The sequence below is a fragment of the Diorhabda carinulata genome, chromosome 12, assembly GCF_026250575.1.
Source record: "Diorhabda carinulata isolate Delta chromosome 12, icDioCari1.1, whole genome shotgun sequence".
NCBI classification, from domain to species: domain Eukaryota; kingdom Metazoa; phylum Arthropoda; class Insecta; order Coleoptera; family Chrysomelidae; genus Diorhabda; species Diorhabda carinulata.
In genome coordinates this window covers 6,590,932-6,616,940 of record NC_079471.1, presented here as the reverse complement: position 1 = coordinate 6,616,940, position 26,009 = coordinate 6,590,932, and the positions used below count along the sequence as shown (strand labels likewise).

Below are 26,009 nucleotides of genomic sequence, written 5' to 3'. Positions count from 1 at the left end.
GCAATTCTGAGAGATTTTCTTTACGATTTTTCTAAATTTTTCATTAGGAAAGACTTTAAGAATTTATGAAGCTGCATAAACTTAAATTATGATAGTAGAGTTGAGTTAACGATGATTCAATAATTTTGGTTCCCCATAATATAAACCCCACAAAAATTATCGCATCACTCATTATTTTTTAAATATTTTAAATGTGTTGACTGTTTTTCAAATTTTATTATTATTACGAATTAAAACACCAATAGATACGCCTTTTGCAAAATTTATTTTATATCAGTTTAATCTATAGGGGACAAAAAGTTTGATTTACCAAAACATACTAAATATCAAAAAAAATGTACAAAGCATCTATACAAAAAAATGAACGGTGCTTAAACTAAAACCAGCCAATGAATTTCTAATAGCGTGTGTTGCTGTCCCTCGCTCTAATTACAGCTTCCATTCGTCTTGGAAGGCTTCTAAACAGGTTCTGGACGTATCCGTGCGGCATATTTTCCCAGAAGCCTAAAAGAACATTTTGAAGATCATCTAGTGTTCTTATTGGTGCCAGATGTTGCTGAATTCGCCATCCTAGATGGTCCCAGACATGTTCTATTGGATTAAGGTCCGGGCTACGTGCAGGCCAATTCAGGGTGGGTATCTCGACCTCTTCTAAGTACTGCCGAACCACTCTAGCAGCGTGTGGACGAGCATTATCGTGCATTAGCACAGAGTTGTCACCGATATGAGGCACTACATGGGGTTCTAGGATATGTACCTGTCAGCATTTAGTCTTCCATCATTCACTGGTACTGCGACCCTCGAAAGAAATTCCTCCCCAAACCCTGGTAGAGCCACCACCAAAGTTTTCAGTTTGACAAAAATCAACCTGCCGTTCACCACGTCGCCCATATACTGGTACACGTCTATCTGATGAATACAGATAAAATCTTGATTCATTCGTGAATAAAATATTGGACCATTCTTGAATATTCCAATTTGCGTGTTTTCGAGCAAATTCCAATCTTGCTACTCGATATTCTCTGGTAAGACGTGGACCTCTGGCTCGTATACCTGCTTCTCTCAGCCTATTTCGAACTGTTTGTAGGCTTATTCGGACATTACGAGCCAACAGACCTGTTCGCAGCCTTCGAGCGGTGGTAGACCTAATTCTTAACGCCGTTAACCTCAAATAATGATCGTCTACTACCGAAGTTACCCTTCCTCAGCCTTGTCCGGGTCTTCTGGTTGGCTGTCCTGTTCCTTGGTAGCAAATAACAACTCTGGATATGGGGCTTTGTTGAACTCCAATTACCTCGGCGACGTATCTTTGACTGCGGTCATCTTGTATGAGCGCGATGATTCTAGCGGCTTCTTCATTCGTCACATGTCTTGTTAAACGTTGAGGCACATCCATTATTAACAAAATAAATTTAAATTTTCACTATACAATTACACAATTTACTTAGAAAGTTCTCGATCTCAATGCATTCTCCAAAACAGAAATGATTTACTCGAGTATTTTTACTTCCAAAAAAATTTGTAAGAAATTTTGATATTTTTTTGCCCAAATATTAAAAATATCCTAAAATACCAGTGATGCGATAATTTTTGTGGTCTGCATAGTTGTGGTGCTTTAAAAACAAAACATTTTCCATAGACAGACATCTCAAGTCGAAAGTTCCAATTGTGATGGACTATGATGATAGAAACAAAAAAAAATATGGAGAAATTTGAAATTTTAGATATTGTCCACCAAATGTATAGAAGCGCCCCACTGTTCAACGTGGCTATAATAAATCTCATCATATACAACCATTTCAATCTCCCAAAGAAGAAGAAACAGATATTTTTCATCCAATTCTAGTCTTTAATAAGTGATATAGAACTTGTTTAACCCATTGAAGTAGTCAGAAAATAAAAAAATAGAACATTGAAATCGCTCTTTTGAGAAAGAAGAAACAACAATAGTCATGTGTGGTAAATATTTAAGGAACAAAAGAAAAGTTTCTAAAGCAAGTAGGCGGGAGCTATTAAACTCTTAGCTTTTTTGTAATGCAGTGAAATCAAATATATAACACCAGTTGAAATTCTTATAAGTTGTCATTTGGAACAGAATTCTTAGGTTGAAACTTGGTGACTTAAGATGTTTCTCAATATTTCCTTCCATTGTTCTGTACCTATATGTGCACAATATACTTTATCAACTTTGTAGCACCGATAAATCAAATAATTTTTGAAGATAAATTGTAGCAAAATTTAGGTCAAATAGTTTATTTGTGTTTTTCTCAAATTATTTTACTTAATTTTTGTTTCACTCGTATATAATCATTAATCAGTATGGGATATAAATTATCGGTGCGAAGTATGTCACGAACTAGAGACAAAATAGGGAAATAAGAACAATCTGATGGCTATTTTAATAAGCTTGGAAACTTCCATGGCGTAACGATAAACTGGCTGGTAAAATAAATGTAACGTGGCCAATCGAGTTTTATTACTATGAGTTTGTGTAAAAAAGTCATCAAGGGAATAATACTGTCTCAATACGAACCCTTATCAATAATTTTCTGCTATGAAGTTTATCGAAATTATATCTACAAACCACGATGCTTCCTGAAAGGAACCCTACACAAAATAAGATTAATCCGAATCTAGACATGAAAAACATATAATCAATCCTAATTTCGTTTCTTTTTCTCATCTGTATTGAAAAAATAATTAAATAACTCTCGACGCATCCCTGAAGGTAAGAAACTAGAAGATAAAGGGCTTTCAAAAACGATAGATTGTTTAGTGTGGTAACTTGGTGGCTGGTTAAAGATAAAAAAATATACTTTTTTATACGACGCAATCTGAAAGTTGTTCGTTGTATATTTATTTACATACCGAAAGTTACGTTTTGAGTGTTCCATGTAGTGAAAGTGACAGCTCCGTACTGCAAAACACTTTCGGGGCGCTCTGGAGTAGACAACTTTAACTTCCTTAAATGTGACTCTAGCCACTTCAATGTTGACAGTTGACAGTTTCACTTCGATGATTTTGCATAACCTTAAATTTTTAATTTCTTGAAATTTGTCTTGGTATAAATCCCATCGAATTGTGTCGTAAATAAATTAATATTGACTTGTGTCAAATCTGTCACTGTCATCATAAAGTTTGAAATTTTTAATGGTCTACGTACCCAGAACGAATTCTGATATTAAGGGTGGCCTAGAAGACACTTTTTTCCAATTGGAATACACCCTATTTCCACAAACTTTTACTTAGGTCACTTTTTTCATAGGAGCAACCGTATAAAAAGGTTATGGGGATTTTTGGCAAACCGAAACCCCCTTTTTGAAAGATTTAATGGTGAACATATTCAGAGTGTGTGTGTCATACGAGGGCTACAGATACTTGAAGCATTCATCTTGATCAAAAAAAGAAATAATACGGAAACATTTTCGAGCGATGATTTTTTACGATTTTCGACGTGAATTAAATCAACAGTTGTGTGTCGGTCAACTCGCTTCGACAAGCAGCCGTGTTTCGCTGGTATTCTGAATTTAATCTTGGTCACGCTTCACTACAAGAGAATTGCGTGAAAGTCGTCGAAAATCTGCTATTGTGGCAAAAAACATAAATGCTGTGCATAAACTAATATTGCAAGATCATGTGACATAACATATCGTAAGATTTAGGCATACTTGGGAAATTCCACTCGCATGCCTTAAATATTGCACCAACATTTGACTGTCAAAAATATTTATTTGGATTGAGCACCGCGTGATTTGAAAATCGCTCAAAAAACAAGCTCGTGTCAATTGTTGCCAAGAAATGCTCAATACAATCAATCGCTGTGCTCCGGAAGACGTCTATAAGATCATGACTGTATGGATCTTTCAATACGAGGCCAAATCCAACAAAAGTTGTTCGCGCACGAAGCACTTCGAAGAAAATGGTCACCACTGCTCTATTATAGCAACGTTAAAAGGTCAAGTCTGAATATTACACCAGCATTTACCAGAAGTGTTCGATAAAATCAGCTAAAACAATCGCAGAAGACGAATCTGTCTCCCCTTTGAAACCATGAAAATTTTAATCCCTCACCAGTTCAAACAAAAACGTTTTTGGACATTCAAAATATCGAATTGATTGGTCATCCACCGTACAGTCCTTACTTGATACCCAATGATTTCCGTAGATCAAAAATAAATTGCGAGAAGAATGTTCAAATCACATGTTTTGGAGTGATTTGAATAATTGGTTCAAACGCATGCAAAAAACTGTAATGATGTAAATGGAGAATATTATGAAAATCAATAAATTCATACCCAATTATAAATATTTGTTTTCACTTGTCTATCTCAAAACTTTAGTAGCAACCCTCGTATTGCCATAACTGACCAGCATGCATTCAACAAGAACGACAAGTTTGAAGAAGAGGTGACAGTGAATGAATCAGTCTCGATAGAGGAAATACCATCAAAAATAGAAGTAGAGGAAGTAGAATAATATGAAGAATGGACAAAGTGTCGGTAGGAATTGGATTCCATTAAAAGTTATAAAGTATGGTGGTTAAACCAATGGGATAAGGCAATTATTTACCCAGTACATAAGAAGAGGGATGTGACAGAGTGCGTGAATTATAAGGGTACCATTCTGTTGGAAGTTGTAACAAAGTGCTAGTCAGGATCATAAGAAATACATTGGGCAAATACTTGGCCAAACAAGTAGGCGAATATCAGGAAGGTTTTAAAAAAGGGAAGTCGACTAGTGATCAAATTTTCATACTGAAAGCAATCCAGAACAATAGCCATGACCAAGGATTAAACCTGAAGCTCTACTTTGTGTATTTTAAACAGACGTATGATTCAATAAGTAGAAAAAAAATGACACACTGAATAACACCGAGAATGGAGTAGTTGTCGAAGGAAGCCTATCGGAAACGTTTAAAACAAAAAGAGGTTTAAAGCAAGGAGACCCACTATCAACAGTGCTGCTTAACCTTAGAAATGATCCTGAGAAGTAGTGGCATCCGAACCCAATGGATTATTTACAATAACAAATCCTTGCCTACGCAGATGATGTCGTATTTATAAGTAGAACGAAAAAGGGATCTAGAAAAAAAAAGAAAGCTAAAGAATATGGGCTGCGCATAAATGATCAAAATACCAAATATATGGAGACGGGAAGGGGTCTGAATAGGAGCAACCAATTGAAAGAGACGACAGAGCAAAACAAGGAGTTCGAATACCTGGGAGTGACAGTGACATAAGTTGGAGGTGAAACCAGAATGACTGGCGAAAGGGAACAAAGCGTTTGGAACCCAAAGGGGACTATTAAGATCAAAAGATATTTCAAGAGGTGCCATGTTACACATTTATAAGATAGTTATACAACCAACGGTGCTGTGAGGCAGTGAGTGTTGGATCATGAACAAAAAGAAGAAAACAAAATAAACACATGGCAGAGAAAGGCAGTAAGGAGAATCTTCGGAGGAGTGCGAGAAGAAAACGAGTGGAGAAGAAGAACGAACGCAGAGATCAAAGTAATGTATAATCAAGTACTGAATGATCAAGATGAGATGGGTTATGTGGTCAGAGCAAAAAATCTCCATTGGATGGGGCATGTAGCCAGAACGGACGAAGACACTTGGGTGAAAAGATCCTTTGTAAGGGAAGAAAAAGCGAAAAGGAAAAGAAAGCGTTCACGGAAAAAAATGGATCGAAATATGTGGAGAAGATTCAGAAAAAATAGGAATAGAGAACTGGCGTGAAGCAGCCATGAACAAAAATAAATAGAGGAAAGCAGTAGAGCGACTCCAAGCTTTGAGCCTATTAGGCCTGTTGAGCTGTTTATGTATGATATATAAAACATTCATTTCTCTTTTTTTAAGATCTTGAAATGTGAACAGAAAGTCGGGTTTACTTTACTAGCTTGATTTGATCAAAAATGTTCTCATTCTTGAATAATTTAATTGGTTAAACGAGTTATATTACACTATAAGGACTAGAATCATTCGGAAACATATGTTTCTTCTTCTCTTGGAACTTGGAATGATTATACATGATCTGTTTTAACTTTACTAGCTTCACTTGACTACAAACGTTCTATTTGTTCATTTTTCACTGCTTTAATATCTAAATCAAGTTTTTTTTTCACTTTCTGAAACAAAAATATGTTAGAAAAAATATTTTTTCTTTTTTGGGAGCTTGAAATGGTCGTATATATTGAGATTCATCCTATTCAGGTCGATCTAATAACTAACGTTGATGCTTGGAACAATTATACATCTGGTTTTTTCTTACTAGCAAAACTTTACTACGAACGTTCTATTTTTGATTATTTGTCACTTTAATTGCTTAAACAAGTTTTATCTTTTAATTGATAGTACTGTTGTTTTTGGTATGCTATTTTTTATTCTTTCTGTTGGGCTCAATTTATAAAGCGGCAAGGCAATTAACGTACAATTATGTCTTATCTGTTTATAACAACTCTGTTAACTTTAAAACTGGATTTTCAATATGTTTTCAAATTTTTTTCCCTATGAGTTGATCTGTTCTACTAGTATGAAGTATTATTCATAGCAATATAATAATAATAAATACTTATTAGATTCATGAAAGAATATTTAGGAACAATTTTTCATAATGTTTTCACGGCATGTCTTTCATTAAACTAGATAATCTCTACGCATGAAATTGACTCTAAAACCGAGTTCAGTACCAAGAGACTTCTCGCGAGAAGACTACGATCCTTTTTTGTTATTATGCAAACCGCTTTTTGACTTTTCAAGACTTCAAACTGATTTCCAGCTAACTTACGAAGCCCGAAATCGGTCATGCACATAATGAAAGGGTTGTAGCGTAATTTGGTAAAAAGAAGAACTTCAAAAGAATTGATTTTTCACTGAAAAATCCCCATTTTATACTTTCGAAAATAAATTAGATTTAGTTCACAGTCTATTTCTAAATTTGTCATGGACGAATGAGAAACGATAGAGAACTGAAACATATAAATGAAGCGCGGTCTGACTGTAGAAACTTTACCTTCGAAAAATAAGGGAAATGCGACTCGTTGTAATGAGTTCATCAATTTTTTTTGTGATAAATTAATCATCGCGATTTATGAATGTGATATAGCAGTTGGGATCTATAATAATTTATATCGACATATACAGGATAACGAAGAAATATCTTAAACGCCAGGATGTACAACTGTTATTATGTATGAATTGAAGGTCGTTTTGAGAAATCTCGAAACATTGGTTTTGGTGGACACAAAACAACCAACAAGTTTTGATTGAATGGAATGAAGTGAATTAGAATAGAATATTTCAGATAAATTAGATATTTCGGGCATATTGTGTTTTTTGTTGAGACCTACGTTCAAGGCAGTCAAAAATTCGGATACAATGTCATTAGTAAACAGTAAATTCCTCATATATCATCGGAAATGTCTATTCTTCTTCATTTTACTGACTTGAATCAAGTCATCGGTAATAATGGAAAGTGGCCTGCTTACTTTCTCTCGTTATGATGTGTGTACGGTCTTCTTTAAATGCGTTGATCCATTTCCACACCATTCCAGCACTTATAATGTATACATCACAAATATCACTAATATAGTGATAGATCTCAGCAGCTTTGAAGCCTTCAGCAATTTAAAGCTAAGCAAAATCTGTAGACTAGCTTGGATAGCTCTCTAATGGCTTCTGTAGCCAACAGATGTACATCCTTTAGATTAGGTTAGGTTAACAGCCGAGATCCACTCGGAGGTCTTAGGCCAACAGATGTACATCCTCTAGATTAGGTTAGATTAACAGCCAAGATCCACTCGGAGGCCTTAGGCTCATTGTGTTGCCCTTGCTGACTTTTCAGTCAGCACCATTTCCTATCTCTTCCGTTGCAAGGTCCTTGCTCCCTTTCCAAGCATTTCCAGTTCACAATAAAGTGATTCATGTCCTTACCACCCAGCTCAGCTGCTTCTTCCAGACATTCCAATGTTTCACTCCCCATGCATTGTAGTCGTTTCGACGCCAATGCTCTGGAGTGACACTTTAGGTACATGCTTCAAAGTCTTTAGCTTGTATATAGTGAATTTATTAGCATTCATACGTTAAATTTTGGGCAGCTGAATTCAAACATGGCCGTATCAGTTTGACTAAAGACGTGCGTTTGAGGTGAACAAAACCTGCGATATCAACGAAAAAATTCACCAAATGGTCGAAAGTCGGATTAAGGAGGATTAAGAAGAGACTAGCGGCATATCGAAAAAATGCATCTTCGATATACCGACTGCGTAAGCGATTCGCCCGTTGGGTACCTAGTATGCTTATTTTGGATCAAAAACGCATTCCAATGATCATTTACCTTATTGACGCGGTTTATTCTGAATCAGCCAAACAAATAAAATCGCGGATGCATTAATGATAAAATGGTAAAAAAGCAAAACCCATACCAATCAACAGCGGTATTAGACAAGGAAACTCGCTTAGTTCTACGTCAATCAATATAATAATGGGTGGTCACATAGTGAAGGTGCTGGTAGGCAATGGTTACTGAATGAGTGAAAAAGAAATCAAAATCCTGTGCTATTAATTAAGATGATCTTCAAAAATCATTAAATACCTTTAATCTCACAGGAAAACAGTATAATACGACAGAAAAAACAATTTGCATTACAATTAGAGCTAAAAGGTTAAATATTATAACAGAGAAAAAAATACAAGTACCATGGAATTGACATAACCAGTTATGGGGACGTAGAAGACGTGGTAAGAGAACAAGTAGCCAGAGCAAATCAAGAAAACTTGGAACCAGAATGAGGAAACATATCGAAGAAGGAACAGACGATAGACCTATTATGGTAAGATGAAGAAGAAAGTGCTTTTGTATGAGGATAACTCACTACAGTGATTCCCATAGCTAAAGAGAAGAGGAAGGAGTCTACGCGCGAAACTGCGGCGCGAATGAGGATAAGAACCTGTCGAAATGATAGGGGGTGGTGAAATGTTCTTCTTCTATCCATCCGCGGATTTATCCGGGGGTGGATTCCTGAAGGGACGGGACTATAGTACATGGCCACACAAACGTCACCATGGCCTGTATCGCCTCGCCAACAATCAGGTTTACCCTCCGCCTATATATGTTTCACATCAAGAATTTGTTATTGTTGAAAAATTAAGATGAAAGACAAAAAACAAAATAATTGAACGGTTTCAAATTTTAATACAATTTGTATCCAATTATCCTGGTGCTTTTTCCCTAACAATGGTTATTGCAACGAAGCTGTTTGGAGTATTTATTCATAACAATTTTAAATGGAAGTGTTTATTCAAAATTATAATTAATGATAGCGTTAATTAAGAAAATGACGTCAGTAGCTACTGAAACTTACCTATTTGTTTGGCCCTTTATCTTAAACAGAACATTAACCAAGCTTTAAATTCATCCAATATTTCTTTAAGCTCAAATTTCAAATGAAGATAAGGATATAATGGATTATTGATAGTTGCATGAACGTGAATCTACCCAAAGCGGGGTGATTAGATTTAATTTTAATTAGTTCCAAATTAAGCTGGAGCATAGGGAATTTTTAAATCAATAGATTTGTTCCAGTAATTTCAAAATGAAAACAAATCACATTCTACAGTTTGCATAAATACTTTATTTATAAAATTCTTGATAATGATTTTTGTATATGGTTTTTTAATAAGTTCTGTCGTTGGATGAATAATGCACCATTAAATCATTTGAAATATATTCTCTCTATCGACCTCAATTCACTTATGAGAAATATTATTCTAATGTATGGATTCCATTTCTGATGTTTTCGTTCCATTTATGATTTCATTGAATAACCAAAATATTATCAAGACCACCAAAAACTAGAGTTTATGAAACAGTTATTAGTCCAACTGCTCCGAACTATAGATATTCTCGAAGAGGGTAGTAAATAAACCAAAAAAGAGGAAGAGAAGTTATTTGAAAGAGCCCACACTGATACAGGAATCCGGAGAAGAAAATGGCCGTTTACAATAAACTATCAATTACCCAGATATTCAGGACGCAAAGAGTTAGATGGCACGTCTACTTAATGAATAATTACAGAATACTGAAAAATTTATTGAGAGTGGAAGAAGAGTAAAAAGGCAAAACACTAAAGATGAAACGGATAGAAGAGGTTGAGTCATATATAAGAAATATTGAGTACACTATGTTCACTACCACTACACCCACACTCACCATTACATCGTCTGATGCGCGTTTCGTAACCAAGTTATCGTCTTCAGAGACTGTGTAGTAGTGTTGGTTTAGTGGTAGTATGAATGTCACCAACGTTACGCAACGGTTCCAAAAAGTCCAAATATAAGAAAGTTTGGTCTACAGAGTGTTCCAAGCCATGATGAAAAACATTCGGGAGTGCATAAAAAACGTGAAAATAATACTATGACATGAAAATTCTCTTAAAACCCCTCAACAAAAAGGCACGGTTTAAGAGATATGTAGATTTTTCGCCAGGGGCTGCTGATTTCCAATGGTGAAGTTACAAATACATATTTCCGATACGCGATTTATTTGGGTGACGTATGGAACGAAAAGAATGTTTAAAAATTATATGATATTTTGATAAATGAACATATGAATGAAGACGACGAGACGTGCATATTTAACTCACTCAAGTGATACATAAACAATCATTTGAACTGAAAAATATGATCGCAACCGACTAAATCATCATAAATTTGGTTGTTAAATAAGAAAAGATCGGAAAATCATGTCACATACTATATATAAAGTAACTAAAACAACGGATATAATTTCCATGATATTGCCCAGAAAAGTTTCTCATAACATGTCTTTTATATTCATACCTTTTCCAATGTTTTCGCATTCAAGTCTTTTATAAAAATAATGAAGTCACTAGTCAAAACCACGACACGGGCGGTACGTCAATAGTCACGTAGTAATAGTTTTATTTTCAGTTTTTTCTACAGGGTGTCCCGGGACTAGAGGCGAAAAATTCAGGAATGAGTAGATGACGTGAAAATAATGCAGCGATCTTCTGTAAGTATTTTCAATAGATAATTACAATTTATGATAATTTTCTTCAGAATGTTTCTTTATAACGAACCTTTCCAACCTAAAAATGTACATATCCCGTAAGCCATAAATTTTATCGAATTAAACTAAGAGTACCTTTTGTTAGAAAATCTTGATTTCTGTGGGTTATTTGAGTATTTCCGTAAGGGAAGATTTCGGATTTAAGTGAAAGTATTATCTACAATCGGCAAAGATGTGATTGAAAGACATATTAACGTAACAGGACTATTTGAATCTTTTGAATCTTTCTTATAATTTCGTTTCTCCGTCGTACTGAGACATCTTTAGTATTTAAACTGGGCCGTGAATAAGTTTTGTGTTGTTAATAGTCTTATTTGTTGACAGAGCTTTTCTCCTACTAAAAAAAAATTAGAGGTAGGGTGAAAAATGGATGGATGACGTTTTTAAAATCTTTAGATCATTATCAAGCTAAAGTAAGATTTCTGGAAATACATTTCCAGTGATTCCAGTACGTGATGGTAAGAGACTGTAATAGCATGTGCATTCAGGTGTGGTGGATATTTCATGTATGTTTTGCAATCCACTGTATGCTAGAGGATCTGTATATTTGACGGTATGTAGGGGGGTGAGAAATGTATGTATACATGGATTTGGAATCTCGGATACTCTGCAACCCAAAGGATTTACTGTGCCCCCCTTTCTTGCTGCGATTTTGGTGAACCCTGTATTTACAGCTGATCCAAGGGGGGGAGAGATATAGTCTTATGAATGTGTATAGTTCGCCAGTGTGAATATTGTAAAGAATTTATTCGGGATTTATGGTAAATTGCGCATCTAACATTGACAGTTTTGAATTTTTTTTGAAGAATTTCTAGTGACAATTTCTTTAGAAGTGAACTAGGAGATTTGAATGTGTAATTTTATCACATAAATATGAAAAATACAACAAAATCCACAGGCATTAATGTGTTTTTATAATTTTTATATTTATTTCGATAAAAGTTTTGTTACAAAACTCATAAAATGGTCAGACAAAAAGTCTTCTTCGAATAAAGTTTTTAGTACTTGTTGTGCTCGTCCTGAAATTTTCCAAACTTGATAAATCGTTTTCCTGTTGACTATTTGCATTCTAAAAATTATCTTTTTGGAGAAATTCGAATAAAAAAAATTATTGAATACAGCACAAATAATGCTTACAATAAAACTCAGCTCACACTTCTTTTCGAAAACTAGAAAGAGAAAAATTTGGTTATAATTGAGGAGGAACCTTAAAAAAATAAGTTTCTAAACAAACGTTTTGAATTATTCATTTTATGTCTAGATAGAATTAGATTTTACTTCGTTTTCCTGATTACGAGGTAAGACTAGTGAATAAAGTAGAGCATAAATTCGTATGTAGCTTCCTTACGTATTTCTCAAATTTATTGACTCTTTTTATGACTATACACCGTCATAAAATGATGTATTAGCAACAGTTACCCTTCAGAAACACATTCCACCACCGTTTTATCGTTTATATAATTTCAGATTTATGAGTTACATACGGTAAATGAAATTTATATTTTCAGTTGAAAATCATACGCAGCAGTTCAAAAATTAAACAAAAAATCATTATAATCATTCACTGTATTCTACATCATAATTATATTGAACAACAGAATGAATATATAAGTAAATTTATCAGTTTCATTTTTGACTAATTTGATATACTATGAATAATGTTTTAACTGTGATATATTATTTATCTAAACTACATTTAGAACTATAACAATCTGGTATCAATCCAAATGATGTACCTTGAAGAATTTTCAGTAACCTTCCTGTTTTATTTCGAATATTTATTCAGAAAGGAGGTTTTTAAATTTGAAACTTCAATATACGATCATCTTGTGAACACATAGTTGAATAGTAGTCAACAACTTGCTGGGAAAAACGATAAAAGTCCAAAAATCGAAAAGACTATCAACTTCAAAACAGTCATGTTTGTAGTGAACGTAAAAGCAACGATATTACCGATTTTAAAGGTAAATTTATATCTTTTGAATGAATTTTTTTTCGAGTATAACCAGAAGAATAGATCGGTTTAAATTCAAAATATACTTCTCCCCCGAAACTACTATTTATAAGGGTTGTATTTCCACCGCGCTCTGATAATCAAGTAACCGTAGCCATAGCGACTTCACCTTTCACACCGCTAAAGAAAGGAAAATGCTTACAGCAATAGAGAGTACTGAGTAGAAATAAGAGTCGAACTCAGGATGTGGTTCATCTATGGTCGAACTACTGTCCTCATCAAAGCGAGAAGACATTCAAGTAACGAACAAACGCTAAAGAAAGGAAAATGTTTACAGCAATAGAGAGTACTGAGTAGAAATAAGAGTCGAACCCAGGAGGTGGTTCATATATGGTCGAACTACTGTCCTCATCGAAGCGAGAAGACATTCAAGTAACGAACAAACGCTGAAGAAAGGAAAATGTTTACAGCAATAGAAAGTACTGAGTAAAAAGAAGAGTCGAACCCAGGATGTGGTTCATCTATGGTCGAACCACTGTCCTCATCGAAGCGAGAAGACATTCAAGTAACGAACAAACGCTAAAGAAAGGAAAATGTTTACAGCAATAGAGAATACTGAGTAGAAATAAGAGTCGAACCCAGGATGTGGTTCATCTATGGTCGAACCACTGTCCTCATCGAAGCAAGAAGACATTCAAGTATCGAACAAACGCTAAAGAAAGGAAAATGTTTACAGCAATAGAGAGTACTGAGTAGAAATAAGAGTCGAACCCAGCATGTGGTTCATCTATGGTCGAGCCACTGTCCTCATCGAAGCGAGAAGACATTCAAGTAACGAACAAACGCTAAAGAAAGGAAAATGTTTTCAGCAATAGAGAGTACTGAGTAGAAATAAGAGTCGAACCCAGGATGTGGTTCATCTATGGTCGAACCACTGTCCTCATCGAAGCGAGAAGACATTCAAGTAACGAACAAACGCTAAAGAAAGGAAAATGTTTACAGCAATAGAGAGTACTGACTCGAAAGAAGAGTTGAACCTAGGATATGGTTTATCTAAGATCAAACCGCCGACCTCATCAAAGCGAGAAGCCATTTAAGGAATGAGCAACACCGTTGTAAGTAGATTTATTTTCCAGCGGTCGAGCGGATTAATATAAAGTAAATACCGATAACCATTTCAACATTTGGAAGAGCGAAGGCAGTTCTTGAGAATCTGCAGCATTCCGACTGGAATGTTTTCCATAAACAACAACATAATCAGGTTACAACAAGATTAACAATGGGGATAAACCTATTTAAAATATATTAATTTTCCATCAGATTTCCCCGATCATGTCCATAGAAAGAACTTCTCAGGATAACCTTATTAAACGAAAAATATTTCGTTTCAAATTATCCTGACGAGGTCCACACTAGGATCACATTAGATAGATTCGTTTGAAAATAAATTAATTTTTTTTGAGCCTTACTGGTCATGTTCATGCAAGGAATCTCTCAGAATGATCTTACTAAAACAAAGACTATTTCTTATCAAGTTATCCTGACAAGGTCCACACTAGGGTCGAATTAGGTTGACCATATAGAAATAAATTATTTCTTATCAGTTCTTCCTGATCTTATGCATACGAGGTATCTCTTAGGTTTACCTCAAGAAATTTGAATAACTAAATTCTTCCCGAATATTTCTATTACAAAATCACTCATTTTAAACTATCTAATTGGAACCTCCCACGAATTTCGATTCAACACTACCTTCATTTTACTTTTAGAAACTGCTTATTCATTTGGCTATTGAATTGGATATCAAACTAAAGTGTAAACTACTCCAAGAGAGGTAGTTCGTCAATAATATAAAGAGAACTTTATATCAATCTAAACCAGATCAAAATCTTCGCGTGAATAGAAATTTCGGAATATAGTTAACATATCATAATATATCGCTTCTATTATTTCATCCGTGTTTATATTGGAAGCGTTCGGATCTAACGAACGTTCTCTCTCATCGGTTTACATCCAGTTGTATGACATTACTACTGTCAAATTTTGTGACTGCTTTGTGTGACTTTTGTTAGAAATCTACTTTGTAGAAAACCAAGTTTATTTCATACAAAAAAATGTGAAAAACCTTATAGTAATGAGTGGTTTTTTAATACATTATACACTTATTCATGTGATGGAAATATAAAAAATAACCTAAATAAACATTGATACAATAATAAAGAAAAAAAAAGTGTAGTGTACAAAAAATAATATTTTTCTTATTATTTCAAGATTTTTGTATAGATATGTGATGGTGACCGAGCTATTGCTTAGGAAATATAAAATGAGTACAGAGTGATTTGCGTAAATTTGTCGCCCTTAATTACATATATAACGTTCGACCCTAGTATCAGTTATGGCTATTCTATTTATTTTCTCCATTATAACGAAGTCAATAATAGATCTTTCCTCTCTGCTCTTCACTTCCCTTTGTATATCTTTGTATTGGAACCATGAATTTGTTATAATTAAGTTATGTAAAAGGCAAAAGTCAAGCAGTCGTTGTATGTATGTGAATATTGGGGTATCATATACAATGCGACCCAACGAATCTATTGATGCGACACTAGAGAACCCAGTGTTTACAGCTGATCTTAAAAAGTTCAGAACGTGGGATGGATTTAGCTGTCAAAGATCTTCATATTCTATTTTTATACGCTTCCATGTGTAGTGCTCCGAAGTTTCGTAATGTTTCATACTTCGAGAGAATGTGGATAAGAGTTAATTAGTTAATTAATTATTTGCATTAATTTTGAAAAATGCTTGGCGTAATTCTTAGGTTTTCAGAGTGTTTTGTTGAGGGCCCGTACACTGCTATTCCAGTTCTGTTCATTTCGAAGCATTATCCTGAGGCATGTTCCAGGTTTAGTCAATATTTAGGGACGGTTTTTCTTTGATGATTCCGTCTCTGAACATTCTAAATGATGCTTTTTCTACCGCATTTTCCAGTACAATGTGGAGAGGTGGAAGATTTAGAATCACTTCAAGTGAACCTGTTAAGCAAGATTTCATGGCCTCGGTGGTATATAAGTTTTCCATTATTATTCATTGTTTTCTCTCCACATTCACCAATTATTCCTTTATATATTCCATCATATTTACCTACTTTCTCATTTTCTAATGTTTCTAATGTCAGGTTGTGCCAAAATTTATCCTTATTTCAACTGTCTACTAAAAAAATTATACGCATGAGGATTACCAATGCAATATTATTTTAAAACTGTCTCATTCATAAAATAGACTATAGGAGATTTTCAAAATGATCAACTACATTCATAACAATGTTTGAAGAAGCCAAAGTCTATTCAGTATAATTTAACATGCTTCCAATTAAAAACTAAACAACAATTCTCATTTTCTTTCACATATCTTCACAACATAACAAAAACTTACCTTAATTACGTACAAAGCTGAGAACACAAATTACAAAACTGCGTTAATCAAACCTACTCATTATTTATTAACCCACGTAATTATCCAAAATCTGCCTTTTGGAATCCTGATTAATTAAAATTAGAATTACCTTCATCATTGCCTTTAGACATTGTCAATAATAAACATCTTCATTTATACTTAAATGAAATTGGACCATCGCTTAATTAGAGAACTAATCTTTCTAACAGAAGATTAAGTTTTTCGAATGTTGACAACTCTTTCCATACGATGATTATACGAGAATGGTCCCAGAAGTACCTTGTCCAACAAAGAAAACACAAAAATTTTGGAAAAAAATATGTTTCAACGTAATCTCTTTTTAGCCCCATATATTTTTACCAGCGATGTTCATTAAATTTTATACCCTTTTTATAATAAGACTCATCAAGCTCTCAAAACAGCCTCTCGACATCACTTCTTCATTATTGGAAAATATTTGACTACAGAACCATTTTCTCAAGTCTAGAAAGACAAAATAATCCGAGGAGACGAAATCTGGCGAATAGGGAGCATGAGGTAGCAATTCAAACTTTAATTCATTAATTTTGGCCATGGTTATGAAACGGCGCAAAAATTCGCACCCATCTTGCGCACTGATCTCTAATGTCCAAATGTGACGTACCGCAGTTTTGTGGATTTTATTCGCCATTTCGGGAGTCGTCACCTCATTTGTTCGACCACTACGATACTGGTCTTTGCAGGTCGTAAATCCTCGTTCAAAATCTGCAAACCAATTTATTACTGTTGATAACGAATAAGCAGTCACATTCAAAGTAGATACTTGTTCAGCTTTTATATTGGTTGAGCTGATGCCTGCAATTTTTCCATGTTTACAAATTCGATGAAAACCTTCACTATTGATGGGTGCCAAACAAATACTAAAGAACGTGGCGTCTTCAAACTTGAAACATGTGCTGTATAGTACCTTCTAATACAGTGGTATTTTTCAAGCAACTACCGCCATCTCTAGGTCAAGCCAGGTACTTCTGAGACCATCCTCGTATGTTACAATTATTGGCTTCAAATTAAATTGAAATTTAAGCCACCTCCAACGCGCAGGTAACGTTCAAACCGAAGTTTGTCGTTAAACGTCATCAATAAAATGTAAAAAATCTATATCAGTGGTTTAAACTGATGTTTAAGGTTTAAATTTAATTTGTAAAATAACAAATTCTACTATTTGTAGGTATATCGATACTGTTATTGAGGGGCTGTAGTTGTATATCTAAATTAATACTCATTTTTGATTGGTTTTGTTTACTCGTAGCAGCTTTTATAAGTACTCATTTAAGAATTTAAATATTAAGTATGGTATGACATAAAAAACAATTTAAGAAACCGATGAGAAGTAAATATTATCTCTCCATAAAATATGATTGTATTATTATTTAAACGTGACCGCATTAACAGGAATAATGCTGAATAATTTATTGACCCATTCGGAGAATTCATCTGATTTGTCTTCCTCCGATCACTTTCTGTTCCATATATAATAAAAAAATTGTTGGGTTAAAGCGTTTTTAGGCAAATAAAGAGATGATCGCAGCGAAAAACTCTCGAGAAAAATTCTGGAACAATTGAGTAGATTTAAAAGGAGATAATTTTTAAAAAATTTTTTTTTGGAAGTCATACTTGTTACACAAACTATTTGAACTAATTGATAAATCAATTTAGACCACTTTCAAAATAAACCGTCAGCAGAATAACTGTCAATACAACTAAATTAATGTAATAACTTATTTCTTCCTAAAAAAATAATCAATGCATAAAATATACTCTGAATGATCGTAGAATATTGACCAAATTTAACATCGGACTGTTATCCAATAAACCAGCGTATCTGAAGCGATTTTTCATCTTCTCGTTCTCAACATAATAACATTCCATTTCTTAAAACACAAAATTCCACTCAAATTTTCACGGAACACAATTCACCCATACCTGTCACTCTATATTTCCTTGTATGCAATTGCAACGGACTGTATCTGAAATAATCGTAAGCGTGATACATCCCAGCGGCCTTTGCCGCTTTGGTGATCCCGAGCGCGTAAATCCCAAACTTCCAATTCGCAACTCCCTACTCCCCGCAGCCGATTCAGAAGTTAACTGCAGAGCAGTGGATGCTGAACGTCGATCGATTCGTTTCGTCTCGAATACGGAAGTTACCGAAAGCAATTTTGTGTTAACAAGGACGTAACACAAAAAGTCCTAAAGGATCTTATCTGAGACGAATTTCATCATTATCATTATTAAGAAATGTGTGAAATAAATTATTGATTATTAGTAAAAATGATTCAATTAATTAAGAGAATAGTTGCAATTGAGATTCATTAACTCAAAATAAGGTAAAAAAGTTTAACGTTGATAATCGGAACAGAAAATTACCTATTTTTATAGTTTATAAAATAACTTATCTACAATCATAATAAATTCAAAGGAAACTATAAATAGCGTTTAATAATGGCTATTTAGCATAAAAAATTTTTCGTGCAATTGCATGCGAAGTCAGTATTTCGCGTTCTGAGCGCAGTTCGTGAAATTTAATTTCGCGGCCGTTACCCGCAGCTACGGCCTCGAAACCAAACGTCACTTTCAAATTTTAAATTTCTAGAATAATACAAAAACAATTTTTTATTGAATATTAACAAATAAATAAGTAGTCATATTATTTAGGATGAATATAAACATTAATTGTACAGTTTGTATTATTACTTCATTAATGATTATTGCCTACATCAAACCAGATACTATATCGCCAGAAATTGAGTTGAAAATTTTCGATAGAGTCTTCTATGTATCCTTCCGCTACTGTCGTGGACTTCCATCCACCGTGACGTTTAAGAATTGACATATCAGCCCCAGTATTGGCAAGCAGCGTGGCAGAACTTCTCCGAAAACAGTGACCCGTGTATGTTTCAGGATTTGGTAATCTGTGATACTAGATTGGTATGCACTCCAACAACTTTTGCGGTGTTTTTTTATGAAATCAATATTAGGAATAGTGAAATTAAGCGTCTTATCCGTCTTGGTATCGGGAACGGTTACTATTAATACAACATTCTCTACATGAACATCTTCAATGAAAATTTTCACCAACTCATCTCGTCGCAAGGTACCAGATATTCCCATTATCAAAACTACCTTCAAAAATCTGTACAATAAATAAAAAAATTGTAAATGACACTTACCTTCAGCAATAAGTATTTTTCATCATTAGCTTCATTCAGGAATGTATCAATTTGCTCACGCGTAAAAACTTTACTACTACTGCTTTTCTTTTCAGAATTGGTACTAATTTTGAAAAATGCTTGATGTTGATATTGTCTTGTATGTTCAGCATGCACTTCAGCATGGAATAGATGCTCCATAAAGTTGAAATTTTTGCAAAATTTGATTTCTGCATCAAATAAACCAATAAAATGTTTTTAGACGTCTAACATTCAATCTTTAAACTCGCCGTAACATTTTTCGTACTGCCGTTTAGATTTTTCGGGTATTAAAACGGAAAGCGCAGAATTTATAACGCTTTTGAGTTCAGGAGGAGTGGAAGGTACTCAAATATCGCTATCAGTACAAGAAATTTTGCGTTTTGTCAAGAACTTTCCAAATATTTTGTATATATTGAAACATATCATTTCCACAGCACACGGTGACATTGTTGAATATATTGAACTCATATTAATTTTAGAGCAATAATATATTTATTCACAATTACCTAGTATAATAATTTCAACGATTGCACGAAAAATAGTGTGTATATGCCATGGGCGCGATTATCTTGTCTCGGCCTCAAGGGGCCTGTTCTTTCAGTACATTAAAAAGGTATTTCGCGACCTGAGCATTCAAATAACTATTAATTTGTACACCTACAAGGTAAATGTTTCACTTTAGCAAGTCTCCTTTAGCAGCAAACGTCAAATACAGACATAGGTTATGTTTGAATTCTAAACTGACCCAGGTGTCTATTTAATAAGATTAAAAAAATTAAAGGTTTATGGCAAAATGGCTAAAAATCGTGCTACATCAAGTTCGAGCTAAAGCTCATCCGAAGAGGGAAATATTATTGCCCGAAGACGAAAAATATATCGACAGAAAAACTATTTGAAAATATATAACAACTTGGATTTGTGCGAACGATTTCGAATTACTAAGCCCACATTTACGGCATAATTTAATCAAATTCGGTATGTATCGAATAATGAATTTCCCGTTAACAATAAGTGGAATCGATTGCTTCTTAATTTTGATACAGTCACCAGGCGGCTCTAGTTAGTATCAGGGACGCAAGTTTAAAATTTACTTCCTGTAAAAAGTACACGCGCGCTCTCTATAATAGCGTGAGAAAAAAATTCATTTATTCTGTCGCTACAAGTTTCCAATTGCTGTCATTTATTTTGCTACATCTAATCATAAAAATAATTACTGCTGTTAATTTAATGTTAAAGTCAATTGAATGATCCAGTAGCGAGATTTTGACGCAGAAGCGCGATTGATAATCAGTATATATACGTTGCAAAAGAAGTCTGTTGATCGATAAAATCTTGTTTACGACTCGTACAAAAGTGCCAGAGAGAACACAAAAAATAAAAGCTGCTTATCAACATTTTAACTTATAAAAAGTAAAATAACAACGTACTTTCGACCGGCTATGAATAAAAATCGTATACACTACACGGGCCGAAAGTTGAAATCTCGGTCTTGCGCATCATGATGCCCTCAGTTTCGCCGAAAATTCAGGTTTCGTCCCTTGTAGTGTTATGCATTAAACGTACAAACTGTATGCGATGCTCGGCCTCGGATTCGTAACATTATGACGGTGCTTTAAGAAGACAGTTTGAGGAAGGACACTTTTGAAGACATCTTTTAGTGGTTAACAGTGGATATAGCATTCGGAGATACCTCATGACAAAATTAAAATTAAAACATCATATCATCGGAACGAGTAACGTCGTAGAAATGAAAATTATGTAAAACCATTAATTCTTACGATTAAAAATGATGAAAATAATGATTGAATGGAATTATTGATATGAAAAATTGAATTGGCAAATACAAAACACAACAACACGCCACCAAAGATCAAGCCAAAAGAAATGTAAGCGACAAAACAACACTGACTCCTACGTTTAATTTTGTTTCTTTTGAATATTTTCTTTTCAACGTCTTAAAGGAGTCTTTACTTGAGATACCCTTACAAATCGATTATGGAACCACTTCACTTTAACAACAACAAGTTAAAGGTTTTTTAATTTAATTCTTTGCGTTGCCTTCATAAAAAAAAATTTGAAAAATATGAAATTGCATTAAATCGTTACGATGGTTAGAGCTCCACTGTACAATTGAGAACTAAACGTGGTATGGCACAGAAAAAGGGAGAAGTTTGATGAAAAAATGATTCTTTTGTTGTTGTTAAACAACTGTTTCACAATCACATGATTAAAGAAGAAGAGAACATGTGGGAGTTGGACAAGATTACTGATGAAATCATCAAACCATTCATTGTAAATACAAACTGCAACAGTTCCTGTTCTGGTTTACTTATACTGGTGACTTTTTATTTCTATTGAAATTTTTATGTATGAACATTGTTGAGCATTAAAAATTTAAGCTCTTAAACCTACTTACACCCTTACACATTATGACACAAAGTTCTTCATACCTTGTGGAAAATGAAGCAAAATATTTGTTTGCAACTGTTTACTAAAAGAAGTGATACGCCTATGGATTCCGCATGCTTCATTATTTTATTACCCTCTTATTTGTTACAATGCGACTATTCAATTCGATTTTTATAATGTTTTTATTTTTATTAACTAGTTTTTAATTGGTTCGCCTATTTGCACTTGTACGGATTTTTGAACTCGATTCTGCCCTAGCTCAAAAGTCAGAAAATTTCACACACTTTTCAAATTTAAAGACGCTTTTATTACAGTGAAATTAATTTTTTCGTCGATCTGTTAATTCTTATATTAATAGGATCATTTTTCCTTTTTTAGTTTGATTAACAGCAAAAGCATATTTTTTTTTATTTTTCAGACAATAATTCGTTTTATCTAAGTATTCCTATAAACTTTTCTACGAAAGGAAACCTCCTCCTAAAGATCACTAGAATTCCAGCTTTGCAGAGAAAAATTTTTTCTGCATCAGGACCATTCGTAAAATACATTGAATCTCTGAAGGAAATGCCCTCTCTTTCTGATCTTTATAAATAAGAATGATAAACGTTCAGCTGGGGTATGAATTAGTATAAATTAGTGTCTTTTAAAAAATTGACATTCCAAATATTTCTATAAAAAACATAATGAATTTATTCTATATTAGTTCACAAATTTATTCCATTCTTATTTTATAAAACGCTTAAATGAAACATGCGGACGCTCCTGACATCTGGTGGAAGTGTTAACTACAGGAGATAAACAGATTGAAAGTAGGTTGCATACATTATTTCATGAAAATGTGCAACAGGTCACTGATAGTTTTGTATAAACGAGAACAAAGGACCAAAATGTATTATGTCAATAAAACAAGTTGACCTAATCTATCTCTATATTACAAACTAATATTAAAATATTTGCGAATAACAAATATCTTAATAAATTGGAAGAATATAGCTTCAAATCAAGTATGAGTGTACTTCCAAAGCTGTGTCTACATTGTCTTCATCAAATAGAGAATGACCGATGAACTGGCATCCGAGATACGACACTTACAAAAATACTCTTAGGTCTGGTTTCTTCACTTCCTAATAAAGTCCCTACTAACTATTATTTACTGAATAACTAAAAAATTCGGTGGCGTCACAATCTAATAAAGTAAAGCTCCGAGTAAATCGAGTTATTTGCCAAATAAGTTATTAGGCAGTCACAAGTTTCAATTAAAGAGTTTAGTAGAAACTTAACCTTTAATATATACATAAAAATTGGTTTGATTGTGTGTATATTTGATTAGTTCATTTCGATTTAGAAGAAATATAGAAAATTTCAGAACAAGCTAATTCCGTTCGTCATAAAATTGATTATTACAATGACGAAATTTTTTGACGTTTTCTTTTTTCTTTCCTATCAATTATTTTCAATATCTTAATATATAAAAATTCAGTGTCCGCGTGTTTATGTTCCGAATTAACTCAAAAACGAGTCAACTGATATTCATGAAAGTTGGCATATATATGTAATTTGATGCAACTTAAATGATAGGATAGTTATTATTCAAATTAATGGTGTCGATAATTGATAATTAATAATAAACTTATCATCAACGTTGATTGTTGTTATTAATCGAAGTTTCCATAAGTCTGGAACAGATGGCGCCTTAAGCGAATTTCTTTACAGAGAACTGTGAAATTTTGACTTTTGCACCTCATAGATGGCGCCACACTTTAATGTGAGAGAGTCTACAAACTATACATGTCTTATTTTGCCTATACCACTTAACGACGCTTTTTTCAAATCATTCTTCATTTTGTCTTCGTTGTCTTCGGATATTTTTTTTTACTTCTAACTTATAGTTATTCAGAGAACAGCGAAATTCATTCACATTAAAAATTCAATTATTATTATAAGAAGACTCGATGTAAACGTGTTGAAAAAGCTCATGAATCAGTCGAACAGAGAGCAAAAAGAAATGCAGCTCAAAGAATTCTCTCAGCTGAAATTCGTGATAATCGTCGACAAGAAAATGCATTGAGAACCAGGGTGGCACGTCAACAACACATAGATTCATATAGAGAACAAAACCGAGAAAATCATTGAACCAACCGCGCAGTAACACGTGGATCATTTGTTGCATTTAATTATAAACCAGACATCAATTACTCGGCTGATTCCAAAGTTACTCTTGGTGCGATGGAAAAAATATGCAATTATTGTCAGGCGTTAAAATTTCGTATTGAAAAACCCGGTATGTGTTGCACATCACGAAAAGTTGTATTATCACCACTTCCTACTCCACCTGAACCTTTGAAATCCCTTCTTTCTTGCAATTCGAATGATTCAAAATTATTTTTGCATAAGACACGGAAATTTAATTCTTGCTTCCAAATGATGTCGTTCGGAGCATCCAAAGTTTGCGATTTGTCATCTGATGGTCGTAATTTTGAGACAACATTCAAAATTCAAGGCCAGGTATATCATAAAATTGGATCATTGATGCCACTGCCAAATGAAGATCCAAAATTTCTTCAGATCTATTCTATGTGAAGAACGTGTAACAACTGGATGCCAGTATAACTTCATTGAACAAGCAGAAGAGAGAGCAATTATATTGTCATTAGAATTATTTCAAATCAAATTACTCAGCCACAGCAACGTCTGCTAGTAAACTATAAATTTCAGACCAACACGTCTTTCTCCAACTAGCAACTTTATCAACATTAACCTTAACAAAGCAAGTGCAAATATAATTACGCACAGATCTTTATCACAAACATCAATAGAAGAACGTTTTTTCGCTTATTTCTTTCCTTATTCAATACATGGACGATGGCTATATAGACATCTTTCATAGTGTTACCAACAGTATTAGTAACAGTGTTATTTATTCGACAATTAAAAGTTCCTACTAAAGTTATAAGGCTAATAATTATTTGGCACTTTATTAGAACGTGAAAAAACCGGCTCTCAGGACAGAAAGTAGTTTATATGTAACAGTCGATAGTTCAGGCTTCTAATTATTGATTATTTTCAATAACCAATTTCCTCCCTTCAGTTTTGTTCAGTTGATAATATCGATTACGGATCGGAGCTGACGAAATTTCTATAAAATTCTAAATTGTTTTCCAATACAACAAACTAAATAGCAAATTATGCACAAATTCTGTTGCTATTTATCATATTCTATAGCCCAGTAACAATGTATATATTTCTGGATTATATGACCTACACCATTCCTATAATTTTATAAGCAAGGCACATATCGTTTCTAAATACAGGCCCTAGATCAACGTGTTTGATGTATATTTTATGCCAAGCAAGCTTCTCTCGACTTAAACTGTCCTCAGTCCTCAACAAACATAATCCCTTTAAGATCGTCCGCTTGTATCCTATGTCTTCCTTGACATTATTGCAGGAGATACTCAACCCTTTGATGTGAGCCCTAAGCATCAACGTTGCAGGATATTACATATGATGTTTATTTAGGACACTATTTATAATACACATTTAGTTCACTTTAAATGTCGGAATATGCATTTTCAAGTAAACAAGGACTTACCAAAACTAGTTTACAATTTTCTTAGATTGCTTGAAATGTACAAGTCAATATCTATCCAGAATTTTTTAGCTAAACATAACACAGAGTTTGTATTAAATGTTAATATAAAAATAATAACTGCGTCAGTAATTTATCATCATCATCATCAAGCCTTTCCCATGTGGATTATGGCTATCGCTTTTGGCACTTTAAATCCTTTTTTTGAGATGGATTACTCCTCGTTTTCTAATTTTAATTTTCATTATAGTTTGTCGTTTTTTTTTAGCTGCTTTTGTTATTAT

The 26,009-nt window shown here is 33.7% G+C and overlaps 1 protein-coding gene across 12 annotated transcripts in view; it reads right to left on the bottom strand.

Moving 5' to 3' along the window:
* The window catches only part of LOC130899969 (disks large 1 tumor suppressor protein), a 1,257,949-nt gene that overhangs the window by 1,214,739 nt on the left and 17,201 nt on the right, over positions 1-26,009 (bottom strand). For 5 of the 12 annotated variants that reach the window (XM_057810205.1, XM_057810219.1, XM_057810218.1 and 2 more), the window contains exon 1: positions 18,460-18,626. The exons of the other annotated variants lie outside the window; for them this stretch is intronic. In XM_057810205.1, the coding sequence (XP_057666188.1) occupies positions 18,460-18,529 (70 nt within the window). In that variant the 5' untranslated portion in view covers positions 18,530-18,626. Of the gene's footprint in view, positions 1-18,459; positions 18,627-26,009 lie in introns of those variants that run through there. 12 annotated transcript variants of the gene reach the window in all.